The sequence below is a fragment of the Lampetra fluviatilis genome, chromosome 39 (genome assembly GCF_964198595.1).
Source record: "Lampetra fluviatilis chromosome 39, kcLamFluv1.1, whole genome shotgun sequence".
NCBI lineage: Eukaryota > Metazoa > Chordata > Hyperoartia > Petromyzontiformes > Petromyzontidae > Lampetra > Lampetra fluviatilis.
The window spans coordinates 671801-691662 of record NC_136313.1 but is presented as its reverse complement, the minus strand read 5'-3'; the positions used below and the strand labels follow the sequence as shown (position 1 = coordinate 691662).

The following is a 19862-nucleotide window of genomic DNA, read 5'->3' as shown; positions in this document are numbered from 1 at the left end:
GTCAACGTGTGTCTAACGTTGTCTGATCGTGCTCGGGCAGGCGAATCCGTCTTGCCTGGCCGCGGCCTCGGCCCACGAGGTGCTGGAGCTAGACCTGTCGTCCATCTTGTCGTCGAGCTGCCAGGCTTGGGTGGAGGAGGAGTCAGAGTCGGAGGGCAGCAGGTGACCTTTGACCCAGCCACCCCCCAGCCAATCGAGTGGCGCGTGTGACGATACCGCTTGTCGTGTTGACCCGCGAACGCCCGCCTACCGCCTGTCAGCGTTGCCCGAACGGTGGCAACCTCGACCAAAACGCTCCAAATGAATTGTAGCTATGACCGTGGTAAAGTTAATGGCACTCGGCTTCACTGACACGTCGGTAAGACCTGCTGGGCTCTGTTCCCCTAAATCCACTGCTCGAAAAGTTCCGCAGGAGATAATGCCAAACTGCTTCTGAGATCACTTAAGTGACCTTTTTTTTATCGACACACTAGGGACATGCACATGCTTTTGCGCATCTGTTGCATAAAAAAGTTTATTGCGATGAAATAACACTTAAATTTGGTAATTAAAAATAATATCAAAGCAGGAATGTATCTTATGGAACAAGTGCTTCATAGTTCATTAGATTCCTCCAGTCTGAAGATTCTGACTGATCCACATTAAGCGTAGGCCTAATTTGATGCCGTGTTTGAATTTACGGCCTAAAGTCATCAACTCGGTGCACTCGAACCCTGGTTTAATCACGGGCGGCTACAATTGCACTTTTGAACCCAGGGTCGGCGCTCTGACCTCTGAGCCCCACCCGGCGCCACCTCCGCGGGATAAACTCATTGACATCAGCGTTGTTGTCACGGTGACCCCGCAGTAACGAAGACTTCCTGGTGGTCTACACGAAGGACGACGCTTTCCGCAGCCCCAGCATCGGCAGCTTCCACACGAGCAGCCCCTACACGCCGAGCAGCACGGGCACCACCAGCTCAGTCGGCGGACAAACGGGCAGAGGGCCCACCATGGTACGGTCCTACTCTAGACAAGCCAGACATTCTACCACTATGTTACGACGTGGATAATAGAGGCAAGGCAGCCGTCTACGGTACGATCTGAATTCTAGAGGTCAGACGAGGGGACGCTGTACGGTGTGAGCTGCATTCTGGTCCTCGACGGCATCACCCACCTCGATAAATCTCATTGCACTACCTAAGAGGTGGGGGACGAGGGTCGTGCAGTCCACTGCGTATGCGCCCCTTGAGTCTGCGGCCGATGAGTTGTGGTGTGTGGGGCAAGGGTAACGCGCGCTCGGGCCGTCTTGGTGATGTGTGGGTGCCGTGACGTCGCCGCCTCCTCACTGTCATTGTTGTCGTCGCTGCCCCCCTTCTCCCTTCCGACAGCTCCTGCGGCGGAACCTGAGCAACGTGCGGAGGATGGCGAGCCACCCGATATTGCCGTACTGTGAGTGGGCGCCACCACGCACTGCACCGCACTGCACTGCGCAAAGCCGCGTGCCCACGGGTTAACCGAGCGGCCACCCGCGCATTGCTGCCCTGGCTGCCCGGTTGTCCCCGGCGCTCGTTGTTGATGGTGCCGGGCTCGTGTCGTTCCAGGCTGTGCCTCGGCATTGCCCTCTCCCCACTTTCCCCTGCCTTGTGTGCCCCTTACCCAACCCCCTTCACCCTGAATGTAGTTTTAGTGTTCTTTAATTTTACAAAGCGTCTTGAGATGCGATTGAAATTAGTTTCCACATGTACACTCGTATTGTTGTTGCGCTGCCGACTCGTTGAACGGAATCGGTCGTGTTTGTTGTTGCCCCCCCCCGCGCCGCCGCTTGTTGTAACAATGCTCCCGTGTGCCGCGCCGGCCTCAATGGGCCGCTCGCTGACGACGCTCGCCCCGACGTGCTGTGTGATCCTCACGGCCGGCTGCGTGTCTTTGCAGATGTGACGGGCGGGCAGGACGGCAGCGTGCGCGTGTTCGAGTGGGGTCACGCGGAGCAGCTTCAGGTCATGAGGCCTCCGCCCGCGCCCCGCGTCACCCGCTTGCGTTTCTGCGCCCAGAGCAACCGGGTAAATCTCACTTGGTTTGTTCGCGCACGCGCGATTCGATGCCTGGATCGTGGGCTGGAGGAGGGGATTGTAATTGATGGAACCATTACTCGCCTGCCCGTTGCCACCACGTCCCTTGCTGTGGCTTTCCTGCCTCCCTCTCTCCCTCCACGGTCCTCCTCCCTCCACCTCCCGCTGATCTTCGAACTCGCCCGCTATGACACTCGCTGCGAGATCGCAGTCCCCTCCAATTCTCGCCTCAAGCCGCCGCTCGGCCTAACGATGCTCCCGTGCTTGTGTGTGCGCGTGTGTGCGTGCGTGTGTGCGCGTGTGCGCGTGCGTGTATGTGCGAGCGTGCGTGAGCAGAAGTTTGGGGTGACGGATGGTGATGGCTTCCTCAGTCTGTGGCAGCTCGACCTCACCAACAAGAACCCCAAGCCCTACCTGGTGCGTGCCCCACAACAAAAACAACAACAACAAATACGGTGTTGTACTGTTGCTGTGTAGCAGTTAGCGCGTTGTGCTACGAACCTGATAACCCGAGTTCGATTCCCGCTCACGGCCAAAGCAGTGACGATTAAACGAACAGTTCCTGGGCCTCCCCGAGGTTGACTCGGCTTCAGATGAGTATCCGGTGCGGTGTGTAGTAACCATCGCCAGTAAGGAGACAAAGGCGGCTGGGCGTGGTGCTCGACACCCTCCCCCTCATGTGCTGTGCTGGCCTTCATAGGTGCTCGCTAACAGCACTTGCTCTTACAGTTTGTTAAGGCTACACGAGATCTTTGTCTTTGCGTGTTCATAAATATCTGGCACTTGTTTCAATGCCGCGGCTACTCAAAAGCACCTTGCGTCAAATATCAACACTGTTCCAATGCCCTGCGGCTGGCTATAGCCCCGGGGGAGGGGGGGCACCTTCAGTGGCAACCATCTCTGCACAGACGGCACAAGCTGTACGCAGCACCGGCCTGCAAGCGGGCATAGAGCCTGCCAATCGGCGGGGCGGCGTTGCCCCCGTGGTTTTCCGAGTGATGTGCGGGTGACCTGTGCGTGTGCGACAGACCCTCAAATGCCACAGCCGCGACACCTTTGACTTCACTTTTCTGGGCTCCTCCAGCGTCGTGGCAACCGCCGGACAGTCGTCCGACGGCCGGTGAGCGACCATCGCTAACCGTTACGACCGGGATCGTTTGTACTTTCGTTCGGTCATTAGTCTGTGAATTTGTTTATCAGACCTGTGTAGTGACGTTGATTCTACGCGGTCACCGTGGTAGCAAATGGATATAACTGCGTTGTGCGTTTTTCCTGCGTAGGAACGTTCGCCTGTGGGACACCCTGGTGCCGCACAGGAGCAGCCTGGTGCACGGTACGCCTCGTCACACTCCCGCGATACCTAGCGTGTGTGTGTGTGTCTGTGTGTGTGTGTGTCCTTGACACCAGGACCTACCGTGGAGCTGATCTGACCTCTGACCATCGACTAGTCATCTGTAAGATGCGCCTGCCATTCTTCCACTCCGGTGGTGGGTGTACACCCAGGACCCCATTCCAACCAAAAGTGGCCTGGTCTCAGCTAGCTGATGAAAGTTGCAAGCGAGAATTTCATCATTGCTTGCAGCTGGGGTTGGCATCGTCCCCCACTCCACCTGATGTCGAGGGTAAATGGGCGAGGTTTAAGACTGTGACTCATGCAGCTGCAATGGCTGCTTTGGGTACGCGGTCCAGACCTCCCCAGAAACCCTGGCTGACGGAGGAGGTGTTCAGGTTAATTGAGAAAAAGCGACAGGCGCACTCTCATCGCCTACAGCATCCCACGTCAGAGAATGAGGAGGTTTACCGCAGCCTTCGCTCGGAGGTTCGGAGAGCCGTGAGGCGCTGTAAGGATGGGTGGTGGTCGCGGGTTGCTGAGGAGATGGAGTCTGCCTCAGTGGCCCGCGATCACAAATCACTATTTAACTCCATCAAAAAAGTAACCTGCAGCGCCACACCTATTACCATCATTAGAGGAAAAAACGGTGATCCAATCTCCGACCCCCAGGAACAGGTTTGCAGATTTGCTGAGCATTTCTGTGAGGTCCTGGGGGAGGGAAAATCTCTCAGCCAGGAAAACATCATGGCACAAAGTGGGGATAACCCTGCTGAGGCTGCGGTGCCTCAAATATTGGAAGAGGTCACCCCCTGTGAGTGGCTGGCTGAGGTGCCAGCTGTTGAGGAAGTACTGAGGGCGATCCGGAGTCTGAGACCAGGGAAGGCACCGGGCAGAGATGATCTCCCAAGCGAAATGCTGAGGGAGGGTGGCGTTTGTGCACAGACTGCCCTATATGACATCATAACAACAGTCTGGACCACTGGACGGGTTCCGCAGGACTGGAAGGATGCCCTGGTGGTCCCCCTCTTTAAGAAGGGGGACCGTACCGACTGTAACAACTACAGGGGCATCTCACTCCTCAGTGTGCCGGGTAAGGTCCTGGCAAGGATTATTCAACATCGCCTTGCTAGGCACGCTGAGGAGAGGCTTGCGGAGCCCCAATGCGGTTTCAGGAAAGGGCGGTCCTGCACAGATGCCATATTTTCTGTCCGTCTGCTACAGCAGAGGTGTAGGGAATTCCAAAAAGACCTACATCTCTGCTTTATTGACCTGGTCAAGGCCTATGATACCATCAGTAGGACTGGGCTCTGGGTTGTTCTTCGTGCTTTCGGAGTCCCTGACCCTCTGCTCACGATTATTAAGGACCTTCATGATGGTGAGCGGGCCCGGGTAAAACTACGTGGCCGGGAGTCGGAGCCTTTCCCTGTACACCTTGGGGTGCGACAGGGATGTCCTCTGGCTCCCACATTATTTAACATCTATTTCGACTGCGTAGTTCGTGAAGCCTTCAATAGCTGTACCGGGGGAATTTCCATTTGGTACAGATATAATGGGAGGCTGATCGACGCCCGGGTGCGATCAAGGGATGGCTCCCTATTGGTCAACCACGTTATGTATGCCGATGATTTGGTAATAGCTGCTCATTCAGAAGAGGAGTTGGAGACGCTGCTGCTGAGACTGGAGCGTGCCACTAAGAGGTGGGGCCTTACCATCAGCCCCACCAAAACTAAGCACCTGCCTGGGTATTTTGTACCATCGGACACTCCACCCCCACAACTCCCAATTGGTGATGGGGCAGTTGTGGAGAGAGTGGAGAGTTTCCCATACCTGGGCAGTGTGCTTATGACCGGCTCCAGCTTATCAGCAGAGGTCTCACTCCGAATCAGTCGAGCGGCAATATCTTTTCATCGGTTGCGTAACGCTGTGTGGAAGCTACCTGGTCTGTCGCTCCGCACGAAGCTTCAGGTCTTTTCGGCCACGGTCATTCCCTCCCTTCTCTACGCTTGCGAAACGTGGACCCCCCTAGTGGAGCATCTTCGCCGGTTGGAAACATTTAGGCTGGCCTGCCTACGATCCATCCTGGGTTTAACCAGGCTGGATTGTGTGAGGAGCTCACAAGTCCTTGAAAGATCTGGGCAAAGTCCCATCAGTGAGCTCCTCCGGCAGGCAAGGCTGCGTTGGCTGGGTCATGTAGCCCGCATGCCCAGCCACCGCATGCCTAAGCAGCTTTTGTTCGGCCGGATCGAGGGGGCTAAACGGGCGCGGCACGGGCTAGAGAAGAGATGGAGTGATGTGGTACAGGAGGACGTGGAGCTGAGTGGACTTGCCGATGACTGGTACCAGCGGTGTCAAGATCGGCCTCAGTGGAGGAGGCTCATGAAGGACGCTACTGGGCAGTTGGAGGCAGTCGCCCTCCAACAACAACGGAGGGCGGAGGAGCGACGCTCACAACAACGAGCAGAGCGCCGGGTGGCTAAAGCACAGCAAGTTGGCACAGTAGGGGGCACAGGTGGTGCATCAGTCAGTCATCTCGGTCATCTCGGTCAGTCGACCCGTGGCACCTGGGTCTGCCCCGTGACCTCCTGCCAGCGGGCGTTCGACACTTCACGTGGCCTCAAAGTGCACATGGCCTGGCACAAGCGTCGTGGTGACGTCACCGCCACTTAGTGGCGAATGGCGGTTGTTGTTGTATGTGTGTGTGTGTGCCCGCTCACTCGCACGGTTTCTCCTGCTGCCCTGCCGCGAGAGTCTGCGTGAAGCGCTACATCGAGGAGATGTGAGCCACGTACCCAGTAAACGTGGAACTTTGGGGTAACGTTGAGGCAACATTGACCCAACGGTTCTACCCACATGCCAACGTTGCATGTGTTTTCTGGATAAAGGCTTCGGCCGGTGATTTCGTAAAGAGGTCTCCTGCGAAGCGTTGCTCCGTCTCCCCCCGGTCACATTGATCTCTGATCTTCCACTTGTGAAGTAATCGCACAGTCGGCAGCAGTAAATAGACTCGTCCTCGCCATGGGAACGAGGAATTTCCACCACTAGCTGAGGGCTTATAAGCATGAGATGAGGGCCACCTTGCACTAACTGGAAATCTTTACGTTAACCTGAATAATAATAATAACAACAGGAGGGCCCGGCCAGATACTTGGCCGGGTATCGGAGCAGCGACGTAGTGATCGGCGCAGTGTGGGGGTAGGGGGGGTGGGGGGGGTATGGGGGGTGGGGGGGTCGGTGGTCGCTGATGTTACTTCCCTCGCCGCCGGCGCAGGCTTCCAGTGCCTGGAGGCGGGCGCCACGGTGCTGGGCTACGCGCCCCGCAGCCAGACGCTCATCGTGGGCGGCCGCAAGGGCCACGTGACGCTGCTGGACCTGCGGCAGCGCGTGGCCCGCCACACGGTGCAGGCCCACGAGTCGGCCGTGAAGGCCATCGCGGTGCACCCCGGCGAGGGCTTCTTCCTCACCGGCTCCGCCGAGGGCAACATCAAGGTGAGGGGCCCGTCGGCCGAAGTCCCGTGGCCAGGGCGAGCATTGACCTTCACGCCGACCCCTAACCCAACCCTGACCTTCACGCCGACCCCCAACCCAACCCTGACCTTCACGCTGACCCCTAACCCAAACCATGACCTTTACGCTGACCCCAAACCATAACCTTTACGCCAACCTCTAATCCTGACCTTCATGCTGACTCCTAACCCCCACACCCTGCAGTCTATGACGACAAATGGGAGGGCGCTTTGTTTTTTTATAGTGCTCATGGATAAACTATAAACTAAACTATTAACTATTTATATTTTTTGCCAGGTAAGGCCCGCTGAGCTATATCGCTCTTTTTCAGAAACGACCTGGCTTTCGCAAATGATAGCTCAACGAAGTGGGCTTATCACGTGTAAATTTATCGCAGCCAATTTCTCTAAACTCTGAAAATCTCCGCCCACGGTGCCAGGTGTGGTCCCTGCCGGCGCCCACGCTGATCAGCACCTACGCCAACGAGCACGCCCGCCAGTCCATCTTCCGGCACCTGGGCGCCGGCGTGATGCAGATCGAGACGGGGCCGGGCCGCCACGTCTTCTCCTGTGGCGCCGACGGCACCATCAAGACGCGCGTGCTGCTGCAGCACTCGGGCGGCTGGTGACCACCGCCACGCTCGCCCGCCAGCCCGCCCGCCCGCCTGCCCAACTATAACCCCATCCCACCCACGCATCACACCCACAACGCGGCCACTCGTGCCGGAGTAAAGCACGAAGGGGCACTGTGCAGGGTCAGGGCCCCCTGCACTACAGGGGACGGGCTCGGCCGACACTGGGTCGGTGTTACCGCCGGGTGCCGGCCGATCTGAAGCGTGGTTGGCGGGGAGGGCAGGCACCCCTCTTGTGCCCCGAAGCGTCCTACCGAGCCTCGGCCAACCGCAGCGCCTACGCGTGCGCCCGGCTGCGGCCCCGGTAAAAGCACGGCATGCGCTGCGTGTAAGGCGTCTTCCCGTCTTGACTGTGCGCGCACTCTTCATAGGTTGGATATAATAACTGGAGAACAGCGGGAACAACAACAAAAAAATTCCCCGAACGCAGCTACGCGGTTTGTTTTTCCTCTGTTTCGAAGTAGTTTTTGTTGTTGGTTTTTTGTGCAAGCGGACTTTCCGCCGCCGCCAGTGACGGATGCTTTATCCCTCCTCGAGGGGGATATTGATGGGTTCCGCGCGGGAGGGAGAGCCCGAGAGAGTCGATGAGCAGGGTTCGCGCCCCCGTCACTTTACCAGCCTCCTCGTGATGTTTTATCGCTTGTAAAATATAAATATGGCGTGTACGCGACGACGAAACGAGGGTTTTAAGGGCGTTTGACGAACAAACGCAAGTACGGCAATCGTGTGTGAAAACCGCAAACGTGTGTGTGAGACGAGCTTCGGGGGGGACATCTCGTACAACCTATAGCTTGAGCCTACGTGTAAGCACACCCCTCACCTCAAAGGCCTCGTTAGGGTATTATTTTCTTGTTGTTGTGACGGTCGCAAGCTGGGATAAACAAAATATATATGAGGAGACATTTACAGAGATGTAAAATAAAATATAAATATGTGTATATTGCTCTGGCTGTTTGTAAATGATTCCACTTTGAAGGCGTAAACTTGAACCGACGGGAGGGGATGGGTCGGAGCATCGCCGTTGTTGGTTTGCATCGAGTGGCCATGCTCCCGGACATTCTTTTCGCCCGTTTTTGTGGGCAAAGGCGGTGCCGTGCTGCGGCCGCGGGTAATCCGGGCGGAAATGTGATTTTGTTTTGCAGAAGGGAGTGAGGGGCGGGGGCGTTTGTAAATTTCGTTGCGTTTTTGTGCAAAGCGTTTGACGGGTACAGGGCATGATCGCCGTGATTCAGGTTGGGCGCGCACCGCTCGTCGCTGTCGAGAGAGCTGCATGCAACGCGCGTACCTACGTACGTTGAACTTGTTTTCGCACCGCCGTACGTGGCTAGCCGACCGTGTTAACCTGAGGTGCGGGGGAAGGACGATGCGCAGTGCCCGTTGTGACCTCGTCTTCGCCAATGGTCGTGTGTAGGCGCTGCGGGTTCGCGAGCGCGAAATGCTCGTACAGTGCACGTGATCGGGAGCAGTCTCTCTCAGCCTGATGCCTTGTTCGGGGGTAAGGGTGGTGTCACTTTGGATCATGATTGTAATTATTATTGCTTTTAACGTTTTTCCTATTTTGTTATTAAGCTGCGGAGGTCACAAAGGAGAATTGCTGATCAGACCGGATTGTTGCAACACTCCCATATTTGCGTGTGCGCAGCTGGCGCTGGCCATCGTGTTCCTTTGGTACTGCGTGAGGGTGACGGAACACGCGCGAGAGGCTCTGGCGCGTCGCACGGCCGCTGTAAACGAACAACGACGGCGTTTAGTCGAAGACCGGTCTGCCCTTTACAGCAACATGTCGTGAGGTTAAATATCGCTTTAAAGCGATGCCGTGACCTCAAACGCTCGATCGCTATTGGCCGCGGGCTCGTAACACTTTGTGCCATTGTTGTTGTGTTTGGCTGATGGGGCATCGGTTCTCGCCATCGCTTCTGCGTCACTCGGGTGTTCTTGTCTGCGTTGGTGGGAGATGACTTTTGAATCTGAACGCATGATCGTGGCGGGACAGGCTAGGCCGCAGAGCCCGAGGTCGCATCATGGAACTTGAACGAGCCTTTCCCGACTTTCCTCCTAAGGCATTATATCGGTAATTTTTGGCAGCTGTGCTGGATGACGGCATCTCCCCCCACACCGTGTGGGTAACGGGGGGCCGTGACCGTCGCCACGCTGGTTGATGCGGGTCGGTGAAGGGCGTGGGGCCCTTGAGCGGTTCCGGATGTCACTCGGCACCGCTGTCGGCCACGGCTGAGAACGACGGGTGCGGCGCGCTAATCCGCTGGCCGCCGCTGCTGCTCCTCCCAAGGCATTATCGAGTACGGGAAATCTTCCCTCGGGGTCTGTTTGTGCCCACCGGCTGCTCGAAGTAGTTTGTAGACGAATCGTATTTTCTTGCCTTGGTGCTTGAATGTGCTGCTTTGACCGGCTCCGTTCGTGTGCGGGAGGAGCCCGGCCGGGCTGCGGGCGGCGACGCCTCCGCGGCGCGCCCGACTCCCGCATGGACGAACGGACCAAGCCGCGGATGCGCGCGTCGCTCTCCCATTGTCAACTTGGCGCACGCGCAAAGTGCGGTGCTGGGACTGGAAGGGCTCTGTGCAATGGCCGTGTTGGAGACCGATACATTTTTGCCAAAAAACCTGAACCCGCTGAGAACACCGGATAGGTTTACCGCGCCGCTTTGGCAAGACGATTAGTCGTTTTTATTTCTGCCTGGCGCTGCTGATGAGTAATGCAAGCGACCCGTTTGGTTTGAACAAAACACGACTTACCCGAGTGTTGAATTAATGAAACGTGACACATGGGGTTTTTTTGCCAATTTTTGCACAACGCCTGAACAGGGCGACGGCCATCGGTTTCCGCGCGCATTCGCAAATCCAGTTATTTATTTAGTTTTTAGCCTCGCGAAATGTATTTTTTAACATGCCCCAATAAAAATCATCGCATGATTCTCGAGTCGTTCGACCGGAGGCGAAGGGGGTATCTCTTTTAGTCCGAAGCGTCGGCGTTTTCGACCACGACCTTGCACAGAAACAACCCCGATTGTCACAAACGCCTCGACGAGGAAGGCAATCCTCTCGGTTCTCGTCCGCAGGGCGGCTGGTGTACCGACCTCGTGCCACGTGCGCTACCCCGGGTGTGAGGAACGCGCCGACGTTTACACGCAGAGCCGGCGCCTTGTCCGCCGCTTGCCGAGCGTCACTTTTATTTCCTTGATCGCGATCTGGAAACGCCGCGCCCACGCGCGCGTCGCTCCAGACGCGGCCCCGGGGGGCCGTTCCCTCGGCCGGTCTTGTCGTCCGCGCAGTGAATCGCCTGCCATTCCTTCACTTTCGATGTCTTAATTGTCGTTGAGTTTTTTTGTTCCGTCAAGTGTTGTGTTGTTATTATTATGACGGCCGAGAGCCGCGGAGTGGCAATGCTGAACGTGGATGCTGTATTCCGTTGCTTGTGAGCTTCGGGTTCTAGAGGCCAAGTTTACTCATTCTGGGTGGGTGACGCAATCCGCCCGCCCGCGTGGTGCAATCTCAGCGTTCCGCTCAAATATATAACAAATGCCATAATTTAAACAAGCATTACTTTAATTGCATTTGCCATAAAAGGTCTGTTCTTTATATTGTAATCGTGTTATAATGGCAGGATGCTACCTATAACCATTGTGAAACCGCGACCTTTGTTTGCAGCGTGTACAACTGATGTATAGAGGACGGCACGCGATAGTAGTGGACTCCTGTTCTCACAGGAGCAGGCTCCGTGTCGACAAAGGCTCCTCCCGGACACTGACCTGCATGGCTGACCACGGCCAAGTGACCCGTTCACTCTGCGTGTGTGCAACGCGCAGGTTTGCGAGGTGATGAACGCTGCCGTTGTGCGTGCTGCCACTCCGCGTGGCCCGGGATGTCCCCCTCGCTACACCCGCCAGGCGCACAAACAGCAATGCGCGCGGCCCTCTCAGCGAATGTGCGGCCGCTTGGCACGATTGGATTTCACGCCGGAGTTGAGCTGGCCATGATGAGGAGGAGGGGGAAGGGGGGTTTCCGTGATTTTTTATTTTCGTTAAATTCTACCGCACGTTGCCAAGCAGCCTGCTCACTTGATTGTGTTTCGTTTGGTTTGTTTACTTCTCCTGGGATACTCACCGTCGTAGGTGGCGGGTGGCTCTGACTGACGAGGGCTTGGCCAAGCACAACAAAACCATTCGCCCACCAGATTTTGCATCCAAACCGAGCCAGTCCCGTCCCGCTGCAGCTCTTGGAGCGTGCCGCACTCGGGGAGAGATCCCCACGCCTCAACGGGCAGGGCGCGTGGGAGACCGACGACATCCGCGGACCCGAGCGGGTTGGAATTTGTTGAAAAAAAAAATCTCTCAACGAGAGGGCCCACGAGAGACGGATGTGACCGGCGAGCCCGGGGATCCTTTGGGCTCCCGAGTCGACCACGTGCCCTGCTTGCCTGGGGCCTTGCGATTTCTCTCTCGTTCTTGATTATGACTCATTTAATTTAATACAGAAATAATAACATTTTATAGCAAATATGATTTCAACTCCCGCCCCCTGTGCTCCGTGCTGACCACGGTAGCGCAGTTCACGCGGACCCCCCCCCCCCCGCGGTCGTGGTGGGGGGGGGGGACTGACGCCAAATCTCGCCACGCGCCCGACGCTCGCTCCGGGGGAAGCTGCCCCGGGAGAGCGCCCGGCGCCAACGCCGCCATCGATGCCCCCCCCCCCCCCAATGATTTGTTTATTTAAAAAAAAATTGCTTATCATTTGTGTTCCTGCATCGTTTGGAAAAAAAAGATTATTTTACAGTCCGTGTGGAAACTCACACCCTGCTGCTGCTATGCACGTGACTGACAGCAGACATGGTGACGTAACAACAGCTGGGTGGTGACGTAATAACAGCTTGGTGGTGACGTGACAACAGCTGCGTGGTGACGTGCCGGGGTTGTTGAACCGCCGCTGCAGTCGGGACGGATCGCGTCTCTCGCCGCGTGGCCGTGCCTCTCACACTGCACCAGGGGGGGGGTGGGGTTAACATTAAGCTATTTTAATCTGCCCTTGTTGACGTTTCGTTCATTTTAGTGCAGTGTGGAAATTTGAGCGATGCTGCTGCAGGGCCGCGTCTTGACGTGGAAGGGGAGGGGGTGTAATTACGTGGTCATTAAAACCCCGTCACAGCAGGGCTCGGTTCACCGTCTCCGAGAGGAAAGGAAGAGATTGAGTGGAGGGGGAGCCGAGGATTCGGACATTGCCATGGTCGCGAGCGGTCGTGGGGATCACGACGGGAGCTCCTCCCGCGTGACTCAGATTCCAGTGCACGATGAACGCGCGGTCAGCTTGAGGGTCAGTCGCCAAGTGTGGGAGCACACACACACAGCCTCCGCCGCATACCCCCCTAGGGTCTCTCCAAGCAAAGTCCCCCACCCCCCAAGTTAGCCCCCTTCCTTGGGATCCCTCCTGGCGGTTCCCATTCTATTGCATTGTTCACAAGCCTCGTGTGAGGTTCCTGCAGTAGCCAGCCCAGGAGACGTTCATATTGAAGATGGCCATTTGGCGACTCGGTGACAGTAAAAAATAATAATAATACATCTCCCTATCTTTTGGGGTCCAGTCGGGCAGAGTAAGTGACATTGAATTTGAATTCATGCATCTCAGCGGATTGGCGATTAAAAAAAAACCGACTGGGATCGATGTCCGCGATGCACGTTGAGCCAGGGAACCGCGAGGCTGGTTGCGAAGCTCCCCACGTGGAAGCCCCGATTCACGAGTTAGGTGGTGGCTGCGATGCACGTGGCGGCCTGGAAATCCGGCACTGGGGGCAGCAGCAGCGAGGGGCTTGGTGGGTCGCAAGCGGATGTTGTGAGACTCGCTCCCCCGCATGCATCGAGGAAAGTGCCTTACCCCTGGCTCGCCAGGAGAAGGCAGCCCAGCAGAATGTAGACTCATCTCGACGGGATAGAGCGTTGCCCCTCGCACGCGTGCGTTTCTTTTGGGTGCTGCGGTATCCCTCCCGCACGTATCATCGCTCGTGGATTGGCTGAAAGCACCTCAAATATCCCGGGATAAACAAGTGATTGGTATTGTTATTACGAGCCCATTTTTGTAACGTATGTTGGTTCATCGGTGAATTCAAGGTCGGATTTGCCGGACTATATTTGACATTCCAGTGATGCTTTTGTGAATATTCATCTCAACCGTTCTCACACCCCCCCCACACACACCAACACCGTATGCCGTATTAGTGTTATATGGTGTATAATAATAATAATGACACCCTGTATGGCATCGTACTAGGATATTAGGCTGTGTTAAGTTAAGTGCAAGGCGTGTAGTCCAGGTGCTCGGGGTGGTTATACGCCACTGCGCTCTCTGTCCAGCTGTCTCAAGTAAAAAATAGCAGACAATAAATGGTAAGGACTGCCTTTGCATTTGTGGGGCAAACGCCACAATTTGTCATTAACACTGTCGTATAATGAAGAAGATATATCGAGCAGGCTGACGTTTGAGGCAATGGACCTACTTCAGAGCATAGAGAGAGAGAGAGAAAAAGGCATCGGCTGACTGCAGTTGAGAGATGGCACCTTTCTCGGGTGGGGAAATGTTTTACTTTTTAAAATGAAATGTAACATCCTTTTGTCAACGCCACTGCTGATGAAGGTCTCCGCGGGGCCGCGCCGGCCATCGGGATTGTTTGACCACACTTCACCACGCTGCTTACTCACTGCAGGGTTGGGGGAAGGCGGGTGGGTGGGTTCCGGTTCAGACATGGCTCGCCACTCATGTTCGCCGCAGCTGAACATCAACGCTTGGGTCACAAGTTCAGAGGGCTAACCACTGTCCCAGCACTTTTCCTCATTGATACAAAAAAACAATGGACACGCAGTAGTAGTATGCTTTCGCGACCAATATTATCCATAGTCGAGTTTTTTGGGGGGTTAGATCGCGTAAATAAAAACGTGTCGTTCAACTCGCCACCACCGGACACAGCCAGTTCGTAAGGTTTGTCACGTAAACACAACGTGTGCCAATGCGTTTCGACTTCAGTAAACCCGCGGTGCAACACACAAGCGGGTGTGCTGAACTCGTAACGATTTGGCAAGTTTTGTTTACGTGACAAACCTTACGAATTGACTGTCGGGTGGTGGCGGGTTTAACTACGAATTTATATTTACGTGATCCAATGGATAAAAACACGAATACTGTATTAGGGTTCGATACTTATTGTCTGCGCGTAACAAACGAGTGCTTGCCTCCGTCAATCGAGAACCGATGATTTGTCATCTTCCTTGAAACGTCTCGATCCAGGGTGCCCCCGTCGTGCGACGAGCGACCTCCACCTCCGAGTGAGAGACGTGCACACTTTGGGTTGATGCGGACACGTGACCGTGGCAGGGTGCGGAGCGCCGAGCGCGAACGTCATCGCGGAATCTCGGCCGAGGGGAAGTTCCCTCTTCACCTTTGGGGTTGTCGAGCAGAGCGAGCCGCCCGATGCTGTGTAAAGTCGCCGTGGGATGGCCGCGTGATGGCTCTGGCAGAAGGGGGCCACACTCAGAAAGCCGCGGGGTCAAAATGTAAATAAATAACTCCAAAGGGGGGCGGGCTGAGTTCTGTGGATCTCCCCACTCAAACGAGCATCGGCGGCCTCTCATATTTATTGGCGGCCTTGAACCAGTGATGGAAATTCCACATTCCCATGGCTGAGACGGTTAATTCCATGTGAAAGCTCCTGGTACTCGGTTTATATCCTGCAGAGTCTCATTACTATAGACGATGGGTTGAGTCAGCCGTTGTATGATTATATTATCACCACGTGACCAGTAATCGTCCAGAAGGAACAGCACTAGCTTTCTTGGGTTTACCGAAATATATATTTGTGTTCAATGTACTTGCTGTTGTACCGAAGCAGCAAATGTTTATAAAACCCTTCTAACCAGCCAAAGAGTCTCGTTAACAAGATATTTAGATTGCAAGCCCGGAGGTTTTGTTTGAAAGCCCCGACTTAAGAATAAGGCTTCACTTACGTTCGTCCTTCACCACCAATTTCAGCTCGCAGCACCTTGTCACGTGTAAACCGTGTATTGAAATTACAATTATGGCTGAAATGGATCGTTTAAATTCCCCGCTTAAACCCACCGCCAAAAAACATAACTCCACAAAAGCGTGACGTCTGTAAAAAATCATAGCCCTATTATTTTTATTGTATCGTTAACGCTGGCGGCTTATTGGGTACTGCACACTATAGCCACGGCATCTGAATCAGCTCAACTCCTGTAAACCACGTGGCTTGTGTGTGGCCACGCCCCCTCTGAACTCCTCTACCCCGCCCCCTCTGAAAACAGACGCCGCTCCTCCGGTGCAGCAGCGTCGAGGCCCACGTGCAGCCTCTTAATAAATCGTCGTTGCGCTCCTGACACTTTTCTTTCGTTTCTCAGTTCCTTTCCCATCCTTTCCACACTCATGTCACATTCTTGGTCTACTCGCTGCCCGTGACGTTCTCTTTACCCATTCATTGCGTCCTCGACTTCTCGTAGTGCGCCGCCACGGGCTATACTAGTTGCTAGTGCAGTCGGCCGTACGTTTGTGTCACGTGCTCTCGTCTCACAATCGAAGGCGCCCGCTGCACTGATCCCAGCTGCTCGCGATCGTGCACTGTGTACAATGTGCCTCTGGAGAGGTGTCTCTTGTGTCATTTGGGGAGCGGTCGTACGGTGGTTAGCACGCTCCACAAGGAACCCGGCCACGAGAATCCGGTTCCAGCTCACGACCAACACCAGCGACGATTATCTGAACCGGTCCTAACCCCTCCTCCTTCCCGAGGTCAGCTCAGCCTCACATGAGCACCTGGTGCGGTGTGTAAACATCGCCACGAGGGAGACAAAGGCGGCCGTGCGTGGTGCTGGCCACCCACCCTCGTGTGCCGCGCCGGCCTTCATAGGTGCTCACTAACAGCACTTGCCTCAAGAGTCTGTTAAGGCTACACGGGTCATATTTGCGTCTGTAATGGGCTGAATCGGAACGAAAGGAAGATGTCATATTGTTATACTTTCTCCTTGAGCGTAATTGTCTTGTTTTGGGGGGCAATGGGGCTGCTATCTATGAATATATATATCCAAGCGCACACCTGTCTGTAAATCCCACCTGAGTATACAAATAAATCTAATTTGCGTATCCCGTCGCGTTATCGGCTGTAGATTTGTGTTCCGCGGCGTGCGTGGCTTGAGTCGATTTGCTCGACTCTTGCCGCTCCACTGGCTGGTGACCGGCACCACCCCCTCCGCACGCCCAGGCGGGTCTCGGGGGGTGGGGGGGCTGGGGGTGTTATCTGAGCCGTCACCTCCATTCACCACGGCCGTCAGTGTGGGGTTGTAAGCGGAGAGAGCATTGGCCTGGGTGCAACGTTACGGTACACCACCACTATTCCAAGATGAGAAATTAAGCCCTAACTGTACAGTGACGAACAACATCGTTTATTTGATTACAGCACACACACTACAAATAACTTAAGCAGACAACAAACACGCCTCTTTCACATATCTGCCCTTCCACATGAAACAAAAATAGTTATATTGTTTTATACATGCCAACGTTGGTTCAAAACAAGCAAATCGTCTGGAATAGTTTTGACAGTGTCTCATCGTTGACTGCTGATCATCAGCAGAGTCAGGCTCGCTTGAGCGAGCCCTGGTGAACTGCAAGATGTTTATTGGCAAGGACCATCAATGTTAGCTATCGATTTTAGTCACGACGCAAACTTGTACAAGTGTAGTGTTCAACACAGAGGCACATACTCTGGACTGGGAGGCAGCACTTGTATTAACATCTTCCCTAGCGGGTAACACTGAACGTAACTCTGGTTCTATAGCAGGCGATGTGGCTCACGATGTGAGTAGCGAGTTAACTCGAGACGGAGACCCGGAGACGACGAGACGCAGGACCCAGGCTTGATTCCACAGACGAGCCAAGAACATATTCTTAGGTTTTTTCGGTAAAGTCACGTAGGTAAAAAATTAAAATTAATAAAAGCTATCGTGCTGTGACTGTTCCACCTGAAGACGGAAGCTTGTGTTGCCTCCGAAACGTCGTGATTTTTATTTTATTTTACTTTTATTAATTTTAAATTTTACCTACGTGACTTTACCGAAAAAACCTAAGAATATGAATCCTTGCAGTCACGAAAGCTTCAAATCTAGAGCAAAGAACACTTTCGGGGCTGCCCCTTGATGCTCCTGGGCGTGGCCTCGCTCCGCCTTCGGCCACGCCCCCTTCGAGACCTTTCCCGAAGGATCCCGACCGAGCATCACGTGCCCCACTCGGGCTGCCACGACCTCCCTTGCCCTCTCTGAGGCCATCACCAGGACGATGCCCCCCCTTGGGCTGGCTGACACGCCGCGCTTACTCTGGTGCTGGAGGCTCCAGACGCACAGTTACACTCCTGTAAAAGGAGCTGACGCGAACGCCCAGTGACACCATTTACATCACTACACATGGTTGTTGAACTTCTTTCGCACTGTACGTAGCCAACCATGCTAATGGGCAAAGGACAACAAACTAAACACAAAGAGCAGTTCTAAATAGATGATTTGTCAATCGAGATGATGATTTAAAAGTGCATAATAGGTCCCAGTGGCTTCCTAATATCCGAAGGAAGAAACACACAAAGATACAGAGACTCATAGAGACCCACAGAGACTCATATAGAACCATAGAGACCCACAGAGACTCATATAGAACCACAGAGACCCACAGAGATACAGAGACTCATAGAACCACAGAGACCCACAGAGGCACACAGAGATACAGAGACTCATATAGAATCACAGAGATACAGAGACACACTATGGGAACCTCATTTGCCAGTAAAAATATGATAATTGGTTCTTTACCCTTCTATCTGGCAACAAAACTGACACCTTTTTACAAGGAGTCATGTTTGCATAGACCGCAATACCTGCAGTCATAATACAAACAAAAGAACATAACTCTGATAATGTGCACTGTCCTTGAAGTTGATTGGTCCACACCCGAGACAGCTTTCCTTAGAGCCTAGTCTCATATGGGTTGGACCAGATGACGCCAAAAGGCGCACGTGCGCCTAGGCTCTAAGGAAAGCTGTCTCGGGTGTGGACCAATCAACTTCAAGGACAGTGCACATTATCAGAGTTATGTTCTTTTGTTTGTATTATGACTGCAGGTATTGCGGTCTATGCAAACATGACTCCTTGTAAAAAGGTGTCAGTTTTGTTGCCAGATAGAAGGGTAAAGAACCAATTATCATACAGAGACACAGATATACAGAGACTCATAGAGACACACAGAGATACAGAGACTCATATATAATCACAGATACCCATACTTGGACTTCTTTCGCACCGTAGTAACCAACCGTGCTAATCGGAGGTGCGGCGGGAAGGACAACAAACTAATCACAAAATGAACAAAACTAAACAACATTAGTAAACAAAGCAGATCTAAATAACAAATAAGCGGGAAATGTGCCTCCGCTCTACATCTGTCCCTCTGTATAATACCGACTTAGTAGCGGGACTACTCCGCTTGCTTCTGATTTACGTGCGATTTAGATCAAGGGTCATTGCCTGAAACGTTGCCTGTGAGATGTATTCGCTTGTCAAGGGCCCACCAGCAGCGTGCTGGACATGCGTGTCGCGTTCTTAGGCCGTGCCACGCACCGCTGCCAACGCAGCAGCAGCAGCATCGCCACCAGAAAATTTGTTTAAATCTCGAGCGTATTTGTTTAACCGCAATTCTCTTGTCTGTTATGTATGTCAATGCACATTAATCTATCCGGTGATAATACTCTGCTTTTGCCCGTATTGAATACTCTGCTTTTGCCCGTATTGAAACGGCTGTACGACGTATTGACCTGAAAACTCAATTTCCCTGTACAAGAATACGTCTAACGGGGTATGCGCTCTTATCTCTCTGCTGGCCTCTCCACGTGCCCTGCAGAAGGGCCATTGCTCGAAACGTCTCCAATTGTGTTGCGCCCGAAACGTCGTGATTAAAAAAATAAATTACCAACGTGACTTTACCGAAAAAACAAAGAGTAGGAATCCTTGCAGTCACGAAAGCTTCAAATGTATAATAATTTTGTATTGTTTTATCTTTATATTATTTTATTATTTCCCTTCTACGTGACTTTACCGAAAGAACCAATAAGATGAATCCCTGCAGTCACGAAAGCTTTAAATCAAAATTTAATTATGAATCGTTAAGCCCGCAAACCGTGACCCCGTCTCGACTCTGATTGGCCGCCCCCCGGCAGCTATCCCCGCCCCTCAACATCTTGGCCCCTCCCCCTTTTCTCACCCCTCTCATCCGCACGTGACGTGCAGCTGACCAATCGC

The 19862-nt window shown here is 54.0% G+C and overlaps 1 protein-coding gene across 2 annotated transcripts in view; it reads left to right on the top strand.

Annotated features, from left to right (window-relative positions):
• LOC144945822 (dmX-like protein 2) overlaps positions 1–16664 on the top strand; it is a 69418-nt gene extending 52754 nt beyond the window's left edge. For both annotated transcript variants that reach the window (XM_078874364.1, XM_078874365.1), the window contains 10 exons: positions 41–162; positions 848–995; positions 1371–1431; positions 1915–2042; positions 2388–2468; positions 3080–3171; positions 3332–3384; positions 6653–6870; positions 7328–12389; positions 12725–16664. In XM_078874364.1, the coding sequence (XP_078730490.1) occupies positions 41–162; positions 848–995; positions 1371–1431; positions 1915–2042; positions 2388–2468; positions 3080–3171; positions 3332–3384; positions 6653–6870; positions 7328–7516 (1092 nt within the window). In that variant the 3' untranslated portion in view covers positions 7517–12389; positions 12725–16664. The remainder of the gene's footprint in view (positions 1–40; positions 163–847; positions 996–1370; positions 1432–1914; positions 2043–2387; positions 2469–3079; positions 3172–3331; positions 3385–6652; positions 6871–7327; positions 12390–12724) is intronic.
• Positions 16665–19862: the final 3198 nt, after the last annotated feature.